Genomic DNA, 19,434 nt, shown 5'->3' with positions numbered 1-19,434 from the left:
TGTTGGTAGGGACTAAGTATAACATGGCGGCGAGTGCATGCATATTCTTATAGGCGGTCACTGGAGGGTGTAGAGGCGACAAGCATTTGTCAGAGCGGTAGTAGTAGGATTTTGCATGTGATGGACTGCACAAGCAAGATGTAGAGCAGCGTAAGGTAGTGAGCACCTCATAGCATAGCGATGGACATAAGTGATATGATGAAACAATGAAGGCATCTTAAGTGAGCAAAGAGTAATATATGCTTTAAACTTGCCAGTCGTATTGAAAGGTGCCTACTATAATAAATACGTTTGAGATATTTGACCTTCAGTGTAGATAGTGATATACATACACTAATATTAATGATATAAGGTATAATAATAAAAGAAGGCAATATAGACTTTTTTCTATCTTTCAGTGTTTGCTGTCAAACTATTCGACAGTGAAATAGAGACTAGAACCTTGTTGAGTCGAAAATAGTACAACACTGCTCTGAGTGTCGACCCCACTCCCCTTGAATCGATGTTTCAGGTCTGTCTTTTCTTTGTACGAGTTTAAAAGTGGAAGATTCGTATCGATCTGTGCAGCCGCAGTGCCGTACCTGCTGTAAAAACCCCCGCGGACCCTACCAAACCCCTGACTTGCATAACGCTCCAAGATTCGCTGCCACCCACCGAATTCGGGTCCTGCCCAGCCGTCCGATCCGCGAGGCGCGCCATCACTTCCTGCCACCCGCGAGGCGGGCGCAGAAGCGGAAGGCCTTGAACGGCCGCGGGCGGCGAATCGGGCAGGCAAATAAAGGCATGCGCGAGGCGACAGGTGGTGGCGCGCGGCCGCCCGCCAGGCCGTCCTCAACCGCACGCGGTTCCAGCTTCTGCCAGTGGGCCCCCCTCCTCGGTGCGAGGTAAAAAACACGTGCCGGGCTTGCCGGCTGGCCGTGGCCTCGTCGCCTTGCCGTTGCCGGTGAAAGCCATCGCAATCGCATCGCACGCGCCCTGTACGAGTGGAGGGCCCACACGGCAGTCGGAGTCGGAGGCTCATATCTGTACAGCTCGTACCGCTACTAGTACCCACTCTCTCTCCCCCCCGCTCTCTCTTTTCTCTCTCTAGATAGACTGTGGTGTCTCTCTCGCCCAAAGTCGCAGCGACCCAACCTCCTTCCCGCCTCCCTCTATCTATCTCTCTCCTCCGCTGGTGTTCGTTTCCCTCTCGCTTTCCTTCGCTCCTCCGCGCGGCTCCGGCGGGCGGAAGAGGAGGGAGCGGAGGGCGGCGGTGCCGGCAGTTCCTCCGGCCGAGGAGCTCAGAGGGAGGAGGGGAGGCCGCCCTGTTCCGGGGCTGACCGCTGCATCGGGTTCTCCGAAGATCGATCGGGGGGACCACGGGACTCGGAGGGAGCGCCCGATCTGCTCCCCCGGCGGCGTGAGCTTCTGGAGGGTGGTTAGTCTGCGTTCGCGTTCCGCTCTCCTGCGTGCCGAAATGTGGGTCGTGTTGCGGGTAATTTCGCCTGTGGAGGAGAGAGAGAGGAGTCCGCTCCTGTTTTCCCTTTCCCCCCCTCTGATTGACTGATTCTGAGTCGCTGAACAGGTTTTGGTTCGTCTGGGAGGTTTTTTTGGTGGGCGAATCGCGTTTTTGTCCGCCTGGGGGTCTATTTTGGGTTCGGTTTCCCAAAGTTCCGCAGTTGGATTGGTTTAGAGGCGTCAGAACAGGGGAGACGTCGGGTTTAGAGTCGGGGCCAAGGCTTTTGGATTTCCGATCGAATGCAGCTCCGCCGTGCTGTTGTCTAGGCATTTTTCTGATGAATTACTCTTCTAATCGCGTGAAACAGTCTCGATATCTATGTTGTTTGGATTTGGAGTATCGAGGCATTCTTAGTCATTGGAGAATCAAAATCTGTGGGCCACTTCTCCAAAAAAAAAAAGTGGGCCAAGGTGCACATGTCCTGAAAAACTGCGGGAGGTAGATTGAGTTCCTTAGTTTCCATAGGTGATCAAATGCTAGAGTTTGGTGCTATTGCGTATGTGTCCTCATGCTATGATATGCCTGTTGTGTGACATTATTTGTGGTCTATTTCTCATAAAAATAGAAACGAGAAAATAAAGCTTAGTTCCAAAGCTAATGACTAATCCTCCATGCACGCGGCTGGCATTGCTGAGCAAAGAGTTGGATATCTGCTTCCATACATTGTCACAACCCACAGCCATTGCTGACCAAAGTTTGGGTCCATAGATCATGGCATGCAGAGAAAGACATATGCACGCCTTTTAAGCTTTGCTGGGTGAAGAATGAAATGTAGCATCCAAGGAGTGTGTTCAGGTACCCAGAACATGCATGTGAAGCCCAATGGACATGCTGTTGGTGGTGCTGGTTTAATATTGGGACTATGGAGCGTGGGTCATTCTGCAGATTGCCAAATAGTTCAAAGGTTACTTTCAAAGCGTCGCAAGCAGTCAGAGTTATTCAATTGAAAGTGTGACCTTGGAACACATGCAGTTCCATTGCCCGCAAAGCCTTTGGTGCCTTTAAAAGGAGAGTGGGCCCAGTGAAGCCATGTGTAATATATAGGTTACTTGATAGGAGAGTTGGGTTTGGACATGATTTGGATGATGATGGTTTATGAGAGAGATTTGTGTAGAAGCTTTTTTTGAGGCATGTGGCTGACACTTTTGGAGTTTGAAGAGTTTAGTCTTATAGAATACCATGGGCACTGTATTTACTATGGTTTTTGAACAAGCTTAGCTTCACATTGATGATGTGAGTGTCCATGTTGATTCTACTGCTGGAGTAGGAGCCTTGGTTGCGCCATGCTTGCCACAATTTACTTTTAGAGCTTCATTTTGAATCCAGACGTTTATGCAAGCTGCATTACCTAAGATGATAGGGGGTTTGTGACATGGCTCGTTAAAAATGCTTAATCCTGCACCAATGGCCACAATCACAACAAAACCATGATGTTTCTGGTATGCTTCAAGAAATATGTTAAGGAAAACCACTATTATAAATATGTGGTTTCCTATTTTATTATTTCCTCATTAATTGTTCAAAATTAATGCAGATTGCACTGGTCCTTTGATTATGAACAAGATCTTCACATATTTTATCAGATTTAAGTGTGTAGTAGTTAGTACAGTATTGATGTATTTTTTAAATACTAACATGCACATTTGATTTGATGTGATATCATTTTTCATTGTACCAAATAAAAATTGGAAAATAAGGTGTTTTTCTTATTCAACTCATGTTTGCCATATTTTGTTTATGTAATAATCTATGAGATTGACACATTATTTTCTGTAGAAATCACATAATTAATCTGCTATTATTGAAAAAAAAGGAAACGACAGGTTTGTGTTTTGACAGCTCACGAATGTCCTGCATAGTTGTGAAATGAATTAAAGCTAACGTTTATAGGTGGGTGAATGTGATAAATGGCTTACATTCAAAACTCAAGTTACATCCTCCCCCATCCTCCCCCCCCCCCCCCCCCCACACACACACACACACAGAGAATCTGAAGAACAACTGGAGAAGCCATCATTTGCTTCATTCCCCTTCAACTCTGGTGGGTGAGGCAGCAAGGAACCTTTAACTACCTGCCTTTGGATGAGGCACACCACACACTGCATCTAGTTACAAGCTTAGCCAATGCCTCACTTTGGCTGGGTTATTTAGGTTCTCCAGTTTCACTTTTGAGGAATCACACTCGAGTTCTCCCTTATTTTTGGTTGGTTTGATTTGCTCATTCAGGTTTCAAGTTGAGTAATCACGGTTAGTTTTCTCTTTGATACATAGAACTCAATTTTGTGGAGAAAATCTGCTTTACTTTGATATTGACTTCTGGTGTCGATAGTTCACAATTTATATGTACAGTTCTATTTTGTACACATATAAAAAGGTTCTCAAGAAACTGGTGGTGGCACCTACTGATACCTCATTGAGCACTGAATGTTATCAAAGTGATCATGTCAACACCAGTCAGTTAGAGTTTGTCACCAAGCTAAACAAAACTCGAGGACCATCAATATTATTTAGAGTCTCTTGCATTGATGTTTCAAGTTGTTACGAGTGCGCTGATTCACTGTAATGTTTTTTCATAATATAAACTGTGACCTTTTGAATATTATGTGACTGTATTGTGTCTTCATGACTTTCACAGGTGAATTCGGCTGATATGATGTACCTCATTTGGATAACCATTTGACTGGCACCATAAGTTACAGAAATATGCAGGAGGGGCTAGGGCAAAGGATGCATGTACCTCATGGTATCAATCTGTGCTTCGCAACTTCTTCCGTGCCCTTTCAGGTGGAATCTTCTATTGAGCTGGGTACCGGAGAAGTGAACCCCCCTGTAACATCTGAAAAGTTACCTGCTAACTCACAAGCTGTTAATGATGCTGGAGCACTTGAAGGTACTGACATGAATGGAAAATCGGTTCAAAAACCTAAGAGGAAAAAACATAGGCCAAAGGTCATTAAAGAAGGACAATCAGCAAAGTTGCAGAAGCCTAAAACTCCAAAGCCTCCCAAGGAAAATGGGAATCAGCCTACTGCAAAGAGAAAGTATGTCAGGAGGAAGGGACTAAGTGCACCAGCTGAACAAATTCCATCAGGAGGTGCTGATACACAAACTACAGCTAAACCAGGAGTAGCCCAAAGATGTTTGGACTTTGATGTGGAGGACCAGCATGGACATTTGGATCTGGTATCACAAACCCGGGAAACGGAGATACAGACTGGTCCTGGGGACACACAGCCATCAATATCTGGAGTTGAAAGAAGTAATGTTCAGGTATCATGCCATTGGGGTGGTACAAGCAGTTCTATTAGTTCAGTTGACCCAATAGTTGATATACAAGGATTACGGGCAGACTGCATGCCTAAAAGTGTCAATTTTGACCTGAACAATTCTAGAGTAAGTCAGATGCCAACCAATTATTCTAGTCTAATGGACAGCTCTGGACAATTTTTCCAGTATGGTTTAAGAGAAAAAGTTCAAACAAATCAATTACTGGATTCTAATTCTAGTCTGCCAGTTAGACATGTCTCTCATCTCACCAGTTCGGTAGATCATATGCGACACCCCTCAGCCAATTTTGATCAATACATAAGCAAATCTCAAGATTGTACAGAAAAATCACCCAGACATTATCAGATGCTTAGTAGTTATAGAATTTCAGAAAATATGACAGCAGCTTCTCAGTATACCGAAAGGGTGTCAATGGGGGGCAATTTCAATCCTGAAGCTTGTATAGGCGAAGGTGCAATAATCAAACAAATGGCCCAATACTATAGACTTCCAGAAAGTCCATTTGTACCTCCCAAGCATAATGAAAGGGATGTGATGAATGGAAATCTGAACGAATTTTCTGTGAAGAATGATTACTTGAAGTTTTCTACCAATAGTAACTACCAAACTGGAGCAGGTTTTGGTTTTCATGATTCTCCAGGCTATTCGGATGTTCTTGCAATGAGTAAAAAAAGAGAACACAATGCTATCAGTGGTCATCAGATTTCTTTTGGCATTGACTTTATTAACTCAAATAGAACAAGGAAGTTCTATAGTGATGACCCCTTTTCCACTAGCTCTCAAACATCTTATTATCCTGAAGCATGCAAAAGGATGAGACCAGAGGATCATAGCAATCAGCTCAACGGAACTACGGGAAAATTTTCTTCCTCGTTAGCATTTTCTGATGGTTTGAACACAAATAAAGTTTCAGCTATGAACCATGGAATTGGTACCTTGGCTGACATACAAAGGTTGATGGCCCTTGAGAAATCACAAGCTTCACAACAAATGATTAACTTTATTACGTCACAAAACAACATGAACCATGACAAAGGATTTATTGCTTTACCTAATAAACAGTTCCGAAGCTTCATTGCACAGGACATACCATTGCCTGGCAGTACGGTGAACAAATTGGAAGAGAATGATATCTTGAGGAATGGAGTGCATCAAATTCATCCTTGGGAAACTACATCCAGGCCACATCACTCTAGCAACAATTTTGCTTTACCAAATAAATTGCCTGGATACTTAACTGCAGGGAACGCACAGTTATCGAGCAGCACAGTGAATCCATCCACAGAAAACTATATTCAGAGTAATGCTATTCATCAACATCAATGCTTAGAAAACGTTGTGGCTAAGGTGCCAGTCTTATCTGAAACACACAACATTTCCAGCCAAGAGGGCCATAACCACTGCACTGCTGCTACTACTGATGAGCACATCAGAACTACAAGTAATGAAGTTGTTAGATCCCTTACCCAGGAAGCAAGCCAACCAACCACAAATGGGAACCACAATCTTAACTCTTCTAGAGTAACTGCAGAAGCAAAGTCCACTGAGAAGCCAAGAAAAAGGGGCCGCCCAAGAAAAGTAGTGAACCCCAATGGGGAGCCAAAAGAAAGAGTTACTAAAGGCAAACAAAATGTTGGTCATGCAAAACCTATATCACCAAAAGGTTCATGTACCGACTTTTTAAAAACTAATGGTATTACTTATGCTTCTGAACCTTCCACTGGAATTACTCCTAGGATGTCAACTGTGGAGTCGAAAAGTTCTGACCAAGATAAGGAGATTCATGGAGGTGTCATTCCTCAAGCTGCAGCAGCATCAGTTGATCCTTTAGATGGCATAATTCAAAAGATTAAGCTCTTAAGCATAAACGGACCAGACAAGATTGTGGCAGAGGTACCCAAAAATGCTCTTGTTCCATATGAAGGTGAATTTGGTGCACTGGTTGCATTTGAGGGGAAGACAAAGAAAAGCCGTTCTCGGGCCAAAGTGAACATCGATCCGGTCACCACTATGATGTGGAACTTATTAATGGGGCCAGATATGGGTGATGGTGCTGAAGGGTTGGACAAGGATAAAGAGAAGTGGCTTGACGAAGAAAGAAGAGTGTTCAGAGGACGGGTTGATTCATTCATTGCTCGTATGCATCTAGTTCAGGGTATGGGAACCATTTCAATTTTATATTTCTTCCTTTTCTATATTCTGTACTCATTATCTCAGGTTTTTGTTTCCATCAGTCAGGTCTTTTTAATTGTTGATCTATATTTTGAAAATTGTCAGATTGGTAACGTGAAAAAAATCATATCAAGTTTGCACTAAATAGAAAAATAGTAGCTTATACGGTTATAGAAATTTGCTAGCCGCATGTGCATTGTGGAGACTCCGAAGAACAGAAACCGTATTAGTCTGTGATAAAAGGATCATATCTGAGTCCATTTGAACAGTGATTAACAATGTAACATGGGACACTGTAATAATTTGTAAGATGTGGATCTTGTATGCATAGTGTGTGTGAGATGGCGGAGGACATTGTATTCACAACAAAACTTAATTTTTTATATAATCTAATTTGTTTACAGGGGACAGGCGTTTCTCTCGATGGAAAGGATCAGTCGTGGACTCAGTCGTGGGTGTATTTCTTACCCAGAATGTTTCAGATCATCTTTCAAGGTGAAATATACACTTCTAGCCTAATTGAAGTAAGAATATGTTGTGCAATTTAGCATATATATACCAATTTTAGTCCTTTTCTTTTTTCAGTTCTGCTTTCATGGCGGTTGCTGCCAAATTTCCTGCTAAGACAGAGGTTCCTGAAAAACCTGTGGCTGAGATGTCTCATACTCCTCCTGAACAGAAGGATAGTTGTTCTGGACTGTTTGGTGATTCTATCAAATTACAGGGCAAGATATTCATTGAAGAGGTAAGTGACGTTAGATCATTGATTACTACAGAAGATAATGAAGAAAGTAATAGTAATGAATTGATCGGAAGCTCTGCTGGGTATGGAATAAACCGTGCAACTGGAGGATGCCATGTCTCTTATAGGAAGTCACTAACTGGATCCCATGGAAATGGGCTATCAGGATCTGTTTTTCCAACTACCGGCTTTTCAAGCGTGGTAGAAACTGAAGATGGATCATTGGAGGATGTTATTTCTTCTCAAAATTCTGCTGTTTCTTCCCAGAATTCCTCAGATTATCTCTTTCATAGAACCGATCCAACAGGTTCTAGTTCATTGCAAAATTTCACCGAAGAGGGCTGTATCATGAGAAATATATCTAGCGGGACTGGCAGATCAACTGACTACACAGCGTTTCTGCCAATTCAAGATCCAACAGGCATGCTCGGATTATCAGAATATTATGGACTTAATCCTCTTCCAGTTTCAGGTGTGAACAAGGGCGTGTTGCTTGATCTAAACAGATCATATCAGCCATTACATACTTCTATGCCCTATGTGCAGAATAGCGAGTCTGATTTCACAGGTGTGTCATGTTTCAGCCATATGGATAAATCATTCCACACAGGCCCTGATAGAGTGAATCTTTCCAGTGTTACACAATCTGAGGCTAGTCTTTACCCTACTGATCCTTTGCAACAAGGCGATTTTTCACCAGTAATTAAACAAAACTTCCAACCACATAGTTCAGATAAAGTGCCATTTTTCAAGGAGCACTCTTCATGTGGAAATGATTTTTCAAGGAACAAAACTGAAACTCCTTCTGTGGAACCACTTGTCTATTCAAATCCTCAAGAGGTGTACACTACCTCAACAGATCCAATGGGTGCTGAACAATTTCAATCAGGATGTGGCCAACAGGACAATGATGCCAGAATCCAGACAGCATCACATGAAAGGCATCAGTCTTCAGCCTTGTGTGAAAACCAGAATTCTCATTCAGAGGTCTTGCAAGGAGTTGCTGCAGGCTCAACGCAGAAGTTCATTGATATTCAAAAGGGGCCACCAGAAGCTCAACAAAATGGATCAAAAGCAAAGAAGGTACGGGGCCGACCTAGGAAAACTTATGACTGGGACAGTTTACGAAAAGAAGTGCTTTCTAATGGTGGGGATAAACAAAGAAGTCATGATGCAAGGGATACTGTTGATTGGGAGGCAGTTAGGCAAGCAGAAGTCCGGGAAATATCTGAAACTATCAGAGAGAGAGGAATGAATAACATGCTAGCAGAACGGATAAAAGTAAGTCTAGTAGAAGAAAGCTCTCCTAAAAGTTCTAGTTGTTCAATCATGCACCCATATTTTGATTTGATATTTATTCGCACTATGATATTAGCTTGAACCATTTTAAAGTTTTGACCACCTTTGCGGGCAGGAATTCCTGAACCGATTGGTGACAGACCATGGAAGCATTGATCTTGAATGGCTAAGAGATGTTCAACCGGACAAAGCCAAGTAAGTCTAGCGGAATACACTGAGAAAATTATAAGAACTACCGAGTTCCTAATCTTATAAGACCCTTTGTAGCACTGATACAAATTTTTGATGCTACTGCTTGTTTCACTACAACCAAATCTAAAGAGTTTAAGTGTCCAACAAGTAATATTGATTAAAATCATGAAAAAAGGACACTGATTCAGGCTTCCGTAAATTTGTCATCAATGCAATCTTTAGCTTGTCTTGTCAAAGTATTAATTACAAATTGGACAGTGAAAACTAAAAACTTCATGCACATCACCTTTGTAATCATATGGTATCAGTAGTTAACTATTTCATTCAAGGTGTCATTGCCATTTTTTAATATGTCATACACATTTTTTCTAATTCTTCCAGGGATTTCCTTCTAAGCATTAGAGGGCTTGGACTAAAAAGTGTTGAGTGCGTTCGCCTCTTGACGCTACATCATATGGCTTTTCCAGTATGTTCTTTGTCGCTCAACCTCCTAAAGTTTTTTTTCAAGTATATTCCTTATTCTGAAGCTCTGTATGTTGATTCCTTAGGTGGACACAAATGTTGGACGGATATGTGTGAGGCTTGGATGGGTGCCACTTCAACCACTGCCAGAGTCTCTTCAGTTGCACCTATTGGAAATGTATGTATTGTTATTCCCTATAATTCTTTATATGTACATGATCAGCCAGAGTGCATATGTGGCATAAGTCTGATATTCTACCGCCGAAGGTATCCCATGCTGGAGCACATACAGAAGTATCTTTGGCCTCGACTATGCAAGCTAGATCAACGTACATTGTAAGATTAGTTCAATCAATACTTCTTGTACTATATTTAGCTGGCTAGATTCAATGACGCCTTCCAATATGCAGGTATGAGCTTCACTACCAAATGATTACTTTTGGAAAGGTGATAAACATGAAACAAAAAAAATTGATCTAACATGGCCTGGTTTACTACGAACTGACTTACCTTTTCTCTATCGTCCACTTTTAGGTTTTCTGCACAAAAAGTAAGCCTAATTGCAATTCATGTCCAATGAGAGCTGAATGTAAGCACTTTGCTAGTGCATTCGCAAGGTAATTCCAGGAAATGCAGAATCCTTGTTATTCAGCTAATGGACATGCTATAGTATGTTCTTTAGACTTTACATATATGTATGGGGTACTGTTTATTAGTTGTTGCATTGAACTGATATCTGTAGTTATGAGAGAATATCCAGTGCTCCCACCTCTTTAGGTGTTCCTGTGCTCCCCTGAATAAAATTACATCTAAGAGTGCATGAAAGTTTCCAACAATAATAAGGATGTATAGATCATGCAACCATCCATATTCACGCAAAATTTTTGGCTTGAACATTGTGAAAGGAGAAAAAGAAAAGACAAATCAGCATGTCAGTTGATGCAGTTGCGCCTGTGAACTGTGCATGTGTGATCTGCAACCTGCCTCAGTTGACATGCTGATTTGTCTTTTGTTTCTCCTTGCGCAAAATTTTGTTTAAGCTCAAAATTTGCATGTGTATAGATGATTGCATGATTTATGTACCCATATTTATGTTGAATATTTTCATGCACTTTTAGATGTAATTCTTACTGCAGGAGCATGGGAGCACTTGACTGGATATTCTCTGTCTCACGTATTCAGCAACACGGTGAATGGCATGATATTGTCATTCCAGATAATATTTTAGCTATCAAGAAAGTTTACATTGTTATAGAAAAATCTCAATTCACTTCTAGTTTATGAAAGAGAGTGAGCTTCATTTCAGGGTAAAGTCATTTGCTCTGTTTCTGCAGTTGCTAAAATTCACTTCGTATCCAGAATGTCATGTAGCTATCTAACCATAGTTGTGACATTGCCAGCGAGCGTTAGTTCACTCCAGTTTGAGCTTTGATTAATGTTATAACCGACTTTAGTGAAAAACTAAAAAAGTTGCTGGTCTGTTGCATTTAGTGAAAAAACAAAAAAGTCGTTGGCTTGTTGCATTTTCTGTGCTTTGAAATGTCCATTTCTACTAACTGGAATACTGTCTTTTTTTTGTGTCAATTTCAAAATTTTGTGGGCTGCAATTTAATACTGCACATTGAGAGACATTTGGTAACACTCTTTTATGAATACAGTGCTAGGCTTGCTCTTCCCGCACCCGAAGAAAAACGTTTGGCTACATCGGAAGATGCAAATGTTGTAGAGTTTTGTCACCAAACATACATAAATTCAGGGACTGTTGGCCAACTTGAGTGGAGTGCAAATTATCCTAAGCATGCTGTTTCTGGTAATCATCAGCCAATAATTGAGGAACCACTGAGTCCAGAACCTGAACCTGAAAATGTAGAGGCAAAGGAGGGTGCAATAGAGGATTTCTTTTGTGAAGACCCTGATGAAATTCCTACCATTAATCTTAATATCGAGGAGTTTACACAAAACTTGAAGAACTATATGCAAGCAAACAATGTTGACATTGAATATGCTGACATGTCGAAGGCATTGGTTGCCATCACCCCTGATGCTGCTTCCATTCCAACTCCAAAGCTCAAGAATATTAGTCGTCTGAGGACAGAACACCAAGTGTATGACATTGGCCTTGACAAAATTTATTGTCATTGATAATAACGAGTTCCTTCATCTCTTGTACTATCTGTATCACTGATGAGGTCCACACCTGTCTTTTTAACTTTTACTTTCACCTGCTTGCAGTTATGAACTGCCGGATTCACACCCTCTTCTTGATGGGGTACGTTCCCATGAGATATCAACTAAACGCTGCTTTTGTGTTAAATATTCGTCCCAAATTTAGGTTTGTCTGTATCTTTGCAGTTCGAACAGAGAGAACCGGATGATCCATGTCCATATCTTCTTTCCATATGGACCCCAGGCAAGATCATTTGCTTGAACCCTTTGTTCTTCTAAATTCCTCTAATGTTTAAGAATTGAACAGGTGAAACTGCACAATCAACCGATGCACCCAAGACATTCTGTGATTCAGGGGAGACTGGTAGACTATGTGGAAGTTCAACATGCTTTAGTTGCAACAGTATACGAGAAATGCAGGCTCAGAAAGTCAGAGGAACACTTTTGGCAAGTTTCCTTTGAGTCTTGTTATTTTTTTGTGTGTTGGGTATTATATATTATATAATATATCTATAAACTAAAAGTGCTCATTGTTTGGTCAAATTTAAGCAGATACCATGCCGAACAGCAATGAGAGGAAGCTTCCCACTTAATGGGACATATTTTCAAGTTAATGAGGTGAACATTAGTTATCATATGTAATAATTTTTGCTATACAGTAGAAGAAACGACTCTTGGCCCATCAGATCCATCAGTGGTACGAATGTAATTATGCAGGTATTTGCTGACCATTACTCAAGCCAAAATCCAATTGATGTCCCACGAAGTTGGATATGGGACCTCCCAAGACGAACTGTTTACTTTGGAACCTCAGTTCCTACAATATTTAGAGGTAGTTTTTTTTTCCCTCAAACATGCATGAGTGCTGCACCTTTGTAATTAAGACAGGAGAAACTGGTCCCTTACAAGCAACCACTCTGACTCACCTAGGAGAACAGAGGGGTTGCGGTACAGAATAGGAAAAAAAACACAATCACCTGGGATAGAACGACCTGACCAAACAGCTGATTAAACAAGCCCCCCACTACAACCTAGGCCTAGTTCGTGAAGCTTACGGGCCCCAGCAAGTTCCCAAAGCCTCAGCATAAACTTCTGCTCCTCCAGATGACAACCAAGAGTTTGGACTTTGCATAAACATCTTACTTTTCCCAAAGTTTGTTCCTTAGTACTGGTGTGAACATCAAAGAAAAAATTTGATCTTCTTCCGTAAAAAATTCTTCTAAAAATACCGAACCCAATCGTTGCATAAAAGTTTGTACCATCCTTTTATGTTTACGAGCTAAAGTTCTAGCACATGAAAGTTGAAGACTTTTCTTTCCATGGATCACAAAGTGAGACTTTTCTTTCCATGGATCACAAAGTGAGCGTATTTGGTATTTGCATATTATCCATATCAATGACCTGATGAATCCTCTTACTCTTAATTAATCATTAGACAAAATTAATAAACTAGAAAAGATCGATATCAAGATAATACTTGCACATTTTCCATTCTGAAATGTTCCATAGTAGGTGGATTACTTTAACTAATTAAAAATTCTAAAAATTAGTGGACTTCTTCGAAATAGAAATTGGCTATTTCTTCATAGGGAAAGTCGTGTGCAATGAAAAATGCAAGCACAATTTGAACATATAGCTTAAAAATGCAAGACAGAACACAGCAATAACCAAGGTTTATGTTCATGATTAAACCATCATCTGAGTACAGTTTCTGACAGAGTAAGCAGTAGAGCAGGATGGCACTGCCTTGTGGTTTATGCAGTGAACTTTGTTGGGAATTTTTTTGGTTGATATTGTTGTTATTTCATTGTGTGTGTGTGTGTGTGTGTGTGTGTGTGTTTACCAAGCTCTAACTATGTATTACATGTTTTTGCCGACAGGTTTAACGACTGAACAGATACAACAATGCTTTTGGAGAGGTACCCATTTTATCTCCTTACTTTTATGATATATGCTTACAATGAACAAATCTAGAGTTGAGTGCTACATATATACTATTGCTTGCAAGAATCCTGGTATCAACACCATTTTCTATGGTATTACTATTGAACATCTGGCATCATAGGACCACTAATAACGTTATTAAATCATCAAGTCAAGTCCCCACTGCAGAATTATGGCAAACACCTCATACCCCTTGGGTTGGGTGGCTTTGATTATATGGTCAATAATGACTTGAGTTACAAGTAAGCAATATACAATTAACCCCCTAGATATACATATATCTAACACCCACTAACATCTGGCACCATTTTTTAAAAATGTAAAGATACACAGCTCTCCTGTGTGTTCGATTAAAAAACTACTGGCCCAACTGTTTGACTTGGTAGACTAGTACATCTAGTCTTAACAAGTTGTGATTAGGCAGCAGGCCTATTAGTATGGTGGCGATCTTAATGCATATAAGATCACACACTCTTGCATCTAGTTGACCGCCCCCATGGCCCTAACTTCGGACAACAATCACCATCATTTTTCAGTGCCTTAACATGGAACTATGGAAGGTTTGGTTGTTTTATTTGTTTATTCATCTTTTCTCCTTCAGTCATATCAAGCATCAATTGTTAACTATTTCCTTCATGGCACAACCATTGCTAACAATTGCTTTATTCTTGATGTGTATAAAACCTACTGATGGTAGTTGTTTTCATATTCTACTTATCTACTCATTTTCTGAATTCATTTGTTTGATTTGTTGCATGAGTTCAAAAAGACTGAGAGTTTGGTCAAAATAAATAATAATAATAATAACCCAATATCATTCAGTAAAATCCTCTTTGACCTCTACCCATTGCTGTCTTAGTTTTTGGGGACACTAATGGGCACAACAGCTCGAATTGTATGTCGTCTTTGGAGCTTGCGAGTCTTTGGAGCTAGCGGGAGAAAGGTAAGGGGTAAAAGTAAGAAGAGTGAATGGCTGACCTCCATTTGTGGAGATTGGAAGCTAAGAGCATCTCCACCAATTGCCCAATTATCTATCCCCAATATATATGTATTGGGGTAGCCCAATAATGTTTTTGTGAATATTGGGGGAGTTGAGCAGTACCCAGTTGAAGGAGAATATAATTGGTGGAATATTTGATATATTGCATTGGGCCTCATGGGCTGATTATATAGGGTACATAGGACTAACACCTTATGTGGGTACACAATGTGGTGCTATTCCTATTTACTCTAACACCAATATATCTCCTCCAATACCCATAGGAAAGGTGGGTCTCACATGTTTGTAGTAAAAAAGTTGGTTGAAAATGGTAGTCGGGGTGGTCCCCATGCTATTTGGGCCTTTGGGGAGATACAACTCTCCCTTTATTTGAGGGAAGATGAGAGAAATATCGATGGCCACCAAAAATAAGATAGTATTGGAGAACTTCTGGAGTAAGAAAAAACATAGTTATCCCCCGATTTGACAATTTCATAGAGATACGGGGAGGTATTGGGGTACTGGAGATGCTCTGAATATGTAGATGGACATATCGTTAGGAGTGGTAGGATGGTGGCTGCTTCCTGGGGGTGGGGGACTATTGTGTGATCCAAGCTCGCAGGTTCATAGGAAAGGTTAATGTAGATAATGTATGGCCCAATAGATTGCCCCCTATTGTGACCCACTGACAGCAAATGGATAGAACTGACAGATAAGGGAAAAAATTGTGAAGGGATACCACTAATGCAAATGAGCATTTATAATGTATAAGATCAAGGTATAGGAAACAACTGGTTGCATATGGGACTCATTGTTAGAAGACTCAAGGGCCTATTAGGCCTTAGCCCATTAGGGTTAATTAGTCGCTTGCTTAGGGGTTAAGCAAACCTCTCTATATAATGAGAGGAGATGTATCAATCTAAAATCAAGCAAGAGATTAGAAGGAAATCCCTTCTCTCTTGCCGGCCGTGGGCAGAGCCCGCGGCTGGCGTTCCTAGTGCCCAGAACCCTAGCCTCTCTCACTCTCACAGCCGCGGGTACTGTAGCGCGGGTACTGTTCAATCCATGAGCCGCCGCTCCTTCGATCCCAATCCATCTCCCTCAATCCCCACCAGCCACATAACACCCATAGATAACGCAACTACCTTTTACTCTTTTTTTTTGGTTAAGGGAATAACTGAATCAATGAATGTTCTACTGGTCAGCTGAACTCTCCCCTAGTAAAATGCGTCGGTTTACATTAATTTTGGTCTACTCCCAAATAAAGAGGGATGCTTATTGTGTTTTACATTTTTTTAGTTCTGGTATCTCTTTCTCAATGTAAAACTATGAAAGTATATCTCTTTCTCAATGTAAAACTATGAAAGTATATCTCTTTCTCAATGTAAAACTATGAAAGTATTATAATGTATGACAAAGAAATATGCAAAGAAAAGAAAGAATATGGTAGTTTCGGGTTCTTGTTTTACTTCGGTTGTCCTAGGAGCACAATGATTGTTACTCTAGCAAACACTTTGTCTGTGTCTTGCAGTTTCAACTGAGTTAAGATTTCCATGGTCAGTTTGCGAAACCATACACTTTGTACAATTGCATTCATGATTCATCATGCATATAGTGTATTCTTTCTTTTGTGTAAAACTAGCAGGTCCTAGAGCAATTGTGCAAGCTTAATGTTTAGCAACTACAAACTTTGTTTTATCAGCTATAACTTGCTTACACGTAGTTGCCTTCTGCCGTGAAATGTCAGGATTTGTTTGTGTGAGGGGCTTTGATAGGACAGTGAGGGCACCAAGGCCCCTTTATGCAAGGTTGCATTTTCCTGCCAGCAAGGTTGTTAGAGGCAAAAAACCTGGAGCAGCAAGAGAGGAAGAATAATAGCACATTGAAGAAATATAGAGGAGCTAACCAGAGGATGGATAGCCCGAAATGAGATGCTGACCCAATAAGCCGCCGAATCACCTCCAAGTTCTAACCCAGTGACTTGCATCTGTAGTGAATGGCAATACCTTGAAGACCTGTGATGGAGATGTTTTGAGGCGACATGACCTGTTAAATTAGATTCCATCTTTGGTAACAGTCTAGCTGTTCTTCTTGTTGAGTTCATATTCTTTACTCTGAGATTCAATATAGCAAACGAAAAAAAAATAGTGCATAGTCTAGCTGTTCTAATTGTACCTCTGTGAGTGGAATCAGTTGTTGTACAACAGGAAGATGGACCTATCTGTACAATGGTCATACATGTTCTTTGATCATAGTATAAACAGTGTAAGCCTCATCAGCTGTTATTTGATTGTTTCAAAACAAAGGAAAAGCCTTTTCAATTCATGCTGTTCATAGACTATTTTATTTTCCCCTTTTATTTTGAGATGGAAAACTACCGTTTTTTTTCTTACTTGTGGGGATCTGACAGTGACTATATCAAAATAATGTGGAACCATTTCTTTCTTTTTCTTTTTTTAGACTCATGCTCGTGAAGGGCTGTTAGGTGGAAAAATGTACTTGTGGATGGAATTCTCTTAGCACCCCAAAATGTGACCAGGTTTGCAATGAAGAGAAGTTGAGGTATTTCCAATGGATTAAGTTTGAAATGAACAAGGTTGGACTAAATATAACTAGAGACAATTATGTATTTAGCACTGAAACAAATCAGTCTTTCATATTTAGCACTAGAAAATTTGAACTTCCTTCTCTGACACCGAGCTGAAATTTTCTTTCATAAATGGCACTACCGTCTATTTGGTGCATCCATAAGTCAATTGGCTATGTTGACCATGTCAGATTTATTTTAAAGAGTACTCTATTTTAAAAGTACCAAAATACCCCTCTATACTGCTCGTGGCTCGTCTCCTACCCAGGAGCTCGCGGAGGCCTCTCGGGCCTAGCAGTCTAGCAGGCCGCGGCGGCCTTTCGCGCCGGACTCGGCAGATCGAGGCACGGGGGACGCGGTGTGAGCTCCTCGCCCGCCAGCGCGCGGGGGACAAACAAACTGTTAAAGCAATTTCAAGGCGACCGTTCATGCGCAGCGCAGCGTGCGTCTCGGTGAGGAGGAAGTCGAGGAGCTGCTTTGTCCAGAGATGACGCGATATCGCTTGACAGTGGCGGAGCCACGATTTCACGGCTCGGTATTCCTTTGTGCAATAGTAATAGGAGACAAAAATAGTACAAAATTGATTCGGGTACACAGATCAAGTAGTATATATAATTTTCTTAAAATATATGCTAGGTAAAATATTTGTTTACCCTAGTAACAAGGCATTAGGCAAGTGAGCCTGATGTCATCCCTGGTAATAACAAAGTATATATAAGTTCTTTATCTATGTTACAAGAACATAATGCAACATTTCTTCAAAAAAATCATAACGCAACAAAAAAACAACGAAACCTTCAAATCTTACTTTGAAGAATCAAAAATGGATGTGGGGTCTTTGTGTTCACCTTGCTGTTGCTTCAAGCCGTATATGAGAGAGGCGCCGAGGGGGAGGGCCGGACGCCTGGATGCTAGAGCCAAAGGGGAGCCTGCAAAGACCACTGACCGTCGCCGTCACTGCCAAAGAAACTAGGAAAATACCCCATGCGTTGTTGCGAGAATTCGGAATAGTGGATTATGTGGTACACATGATGATGTGGATAAATAAAATACTTATATGTGTCTTGTTGGTGTGGATATTACAATTGTATGGCTAGTGGATTTTAGTTGTATATGATAGTACATTGCTTAGTTGCATAGTTTGCATGTTGAGAGAAATATAGTGATTTGCTGATGCGGACACTTTGCATGGATTAGTGGATATTTAATTGTGTGATAGTGGGTTGTTTAGTTGGATAATTTGCATGTTGAGAGAAATAGGTAGTATAAAATGCCGTCGATAGGGTCTCTTTCTAATGAGTTCATGGACTGCTGCCACTAGTTATTCTACTGGGTTTATAGGCTACATAGCGCTATTCTACACCCTAGGTGTAGAATATATATGAAAGGATCAAGATGCCCAAGAGGGGGGGTGAATTGGGCTTCTCTAAAAATTTAAGCAACCTATAAACTCCAATTCAACCCCTTGTGCCTAGTGTGATCTAGAGAGCTACCGAGTAAAAGAGTTTTGCAACCTAGTTCCAATCCTATTCTAGCATGGCAATTCTAGGAAGTAAAAGTTCAATGTAATTGCACAAAGAAAATGCTAGAAAGTAAAGGAGGAGAGCAAGAAAGGGCTCGGCGATGTTTTGCCGAGGTATCGGAGAGTCGCCACTCTCCACTAGTCCTCGTTGGAGCACCCGCGCAAGGGTCTTGCTCCCCCTTGGTCCGCACAAGGACCAAGTGCTCTCTACGGGCTGATTCTTCGACACTCCATCGCGGTAAATCGCCCACAACCGCTCACAAGCTTGACACGAGCCACCCACAAGAACTCTGGGCGGTCTTCGTGCCTCCAATCACCATCGAACCGTCTAGGTGATGGCGATCACCAAGAGTAACAAGCAAAGAACTCTCACTTGACCCAAACAAGGCACTAGAGAGTGGTGGATGCACACTTGACTCTTGGAACTCAACTAGAGAAGGATTCTCACAAGAAATCTCTCAAATCTCAATCCTCTCTAGGCTCTTGCTTCTCTCTTGCACCACAAGGTGATTCTCAACTGATCAAATAGGCAAGAGACCTCCCATGGACGAGGTGGAGGAGTATAAATACTCCCCATCAAGTC

General features: G+C 41.2%; 1 protein-coding gene across 3 annotated transcripts; it reads left to right on the top strand.

Moving 5' to 3' along the window:
• LOC8056049 (protein ROS1) lies at nt 1,072–17,083 on the top strand. 3 transcript variants are annotated; one of them, XM_021460038.1, is made up of 18 exons: nt 1,072–1,417; nt 4,134–6,941; nt 7,363–7,453; nt 7,544–8,981; nt 9,115–9,194; nt 9,573–9,657; nt 9,740–9,831; nt 9,921–9,989; nt 10,064–10,100; nt 10,188–10,270; nt 11,312–11,758; nt 11,886–11,922; nt 12,006–12,063; nt 12,127–12,266; nt 12,372–12,437; nt 12,537–12,651; nt 13,700–13,738; nt 16,490–17,083. In XM_021460038.1, the coding sequence occupies exons 2-18, from the start codon at nt 4,202–4,204 to the stop codon at nt 16,615–16,617; spliced, it is 5,745 nt and encodes a 1,914-aa protein (XP_021315713.1). In that variant the 5' UTR covers nt 1,072–1,417; nt 4,134–4,201; the 3' UTR covers nt 16,618–17,083. The 3 variants fall into 3 exon arrangements, with proteins under 3 accessions (XP_021315713.1, XP_021315715.1, XP_021315714.1); XM_021460040.1 differs by having other exon boundaries at nt 1,072–1,458; XM_021460039.1 differs by having other exon boundaries at nt 1,072–1,474.

This window comes from Sorghum bicolor, chromosome 4 (genome assembly GCF_000003195.3).
Source record: "Sorghum bicolor cultivar BTx623 chromosome 4, Sorghum_bicolor_NCBIv3, whole genome shotgun sequence".
Taxonomy (NCBI): domain Eukaryota; kingdom Viridiplantae; phylum Streptophyta; class Magnoliopsida; order Poales; family Poaceae; genus Sorghum; species Sorghum bicolor.
Note: the sequence above shows the minus strand (reverse complement) of the source record. Positions and strands in the feature narration are given on the sequence as shown.

What these genes read in the sequence shown, in the direction of transcription:
- LOC8056049 (XM_021460038.1), top strand. Translation starts at nt 4,202, where the DNA reads ATGCAGGAGGGGCTAGGGCAAAGGATGCATGTACCTCATGGTATCAAT. An exon ending in TCGTATGCATCTAGTTCAGG is followed by an intron (nt 6,942 to 7,362) that starts GTATGGGAACCA and finishes ATTTGTTTACAG; the next exon opens with GGGACAGGCGTTTCTCTCGA. An exon ending in AAGTCAGAGGAACACTTTTG is followed by an intron (nt 12,267 to 12,371) that starts GCAAGTTTCCTT and finishes AAATTTAAGCAG; the next exon opens with ATACCATGCCGAACAGCAAT.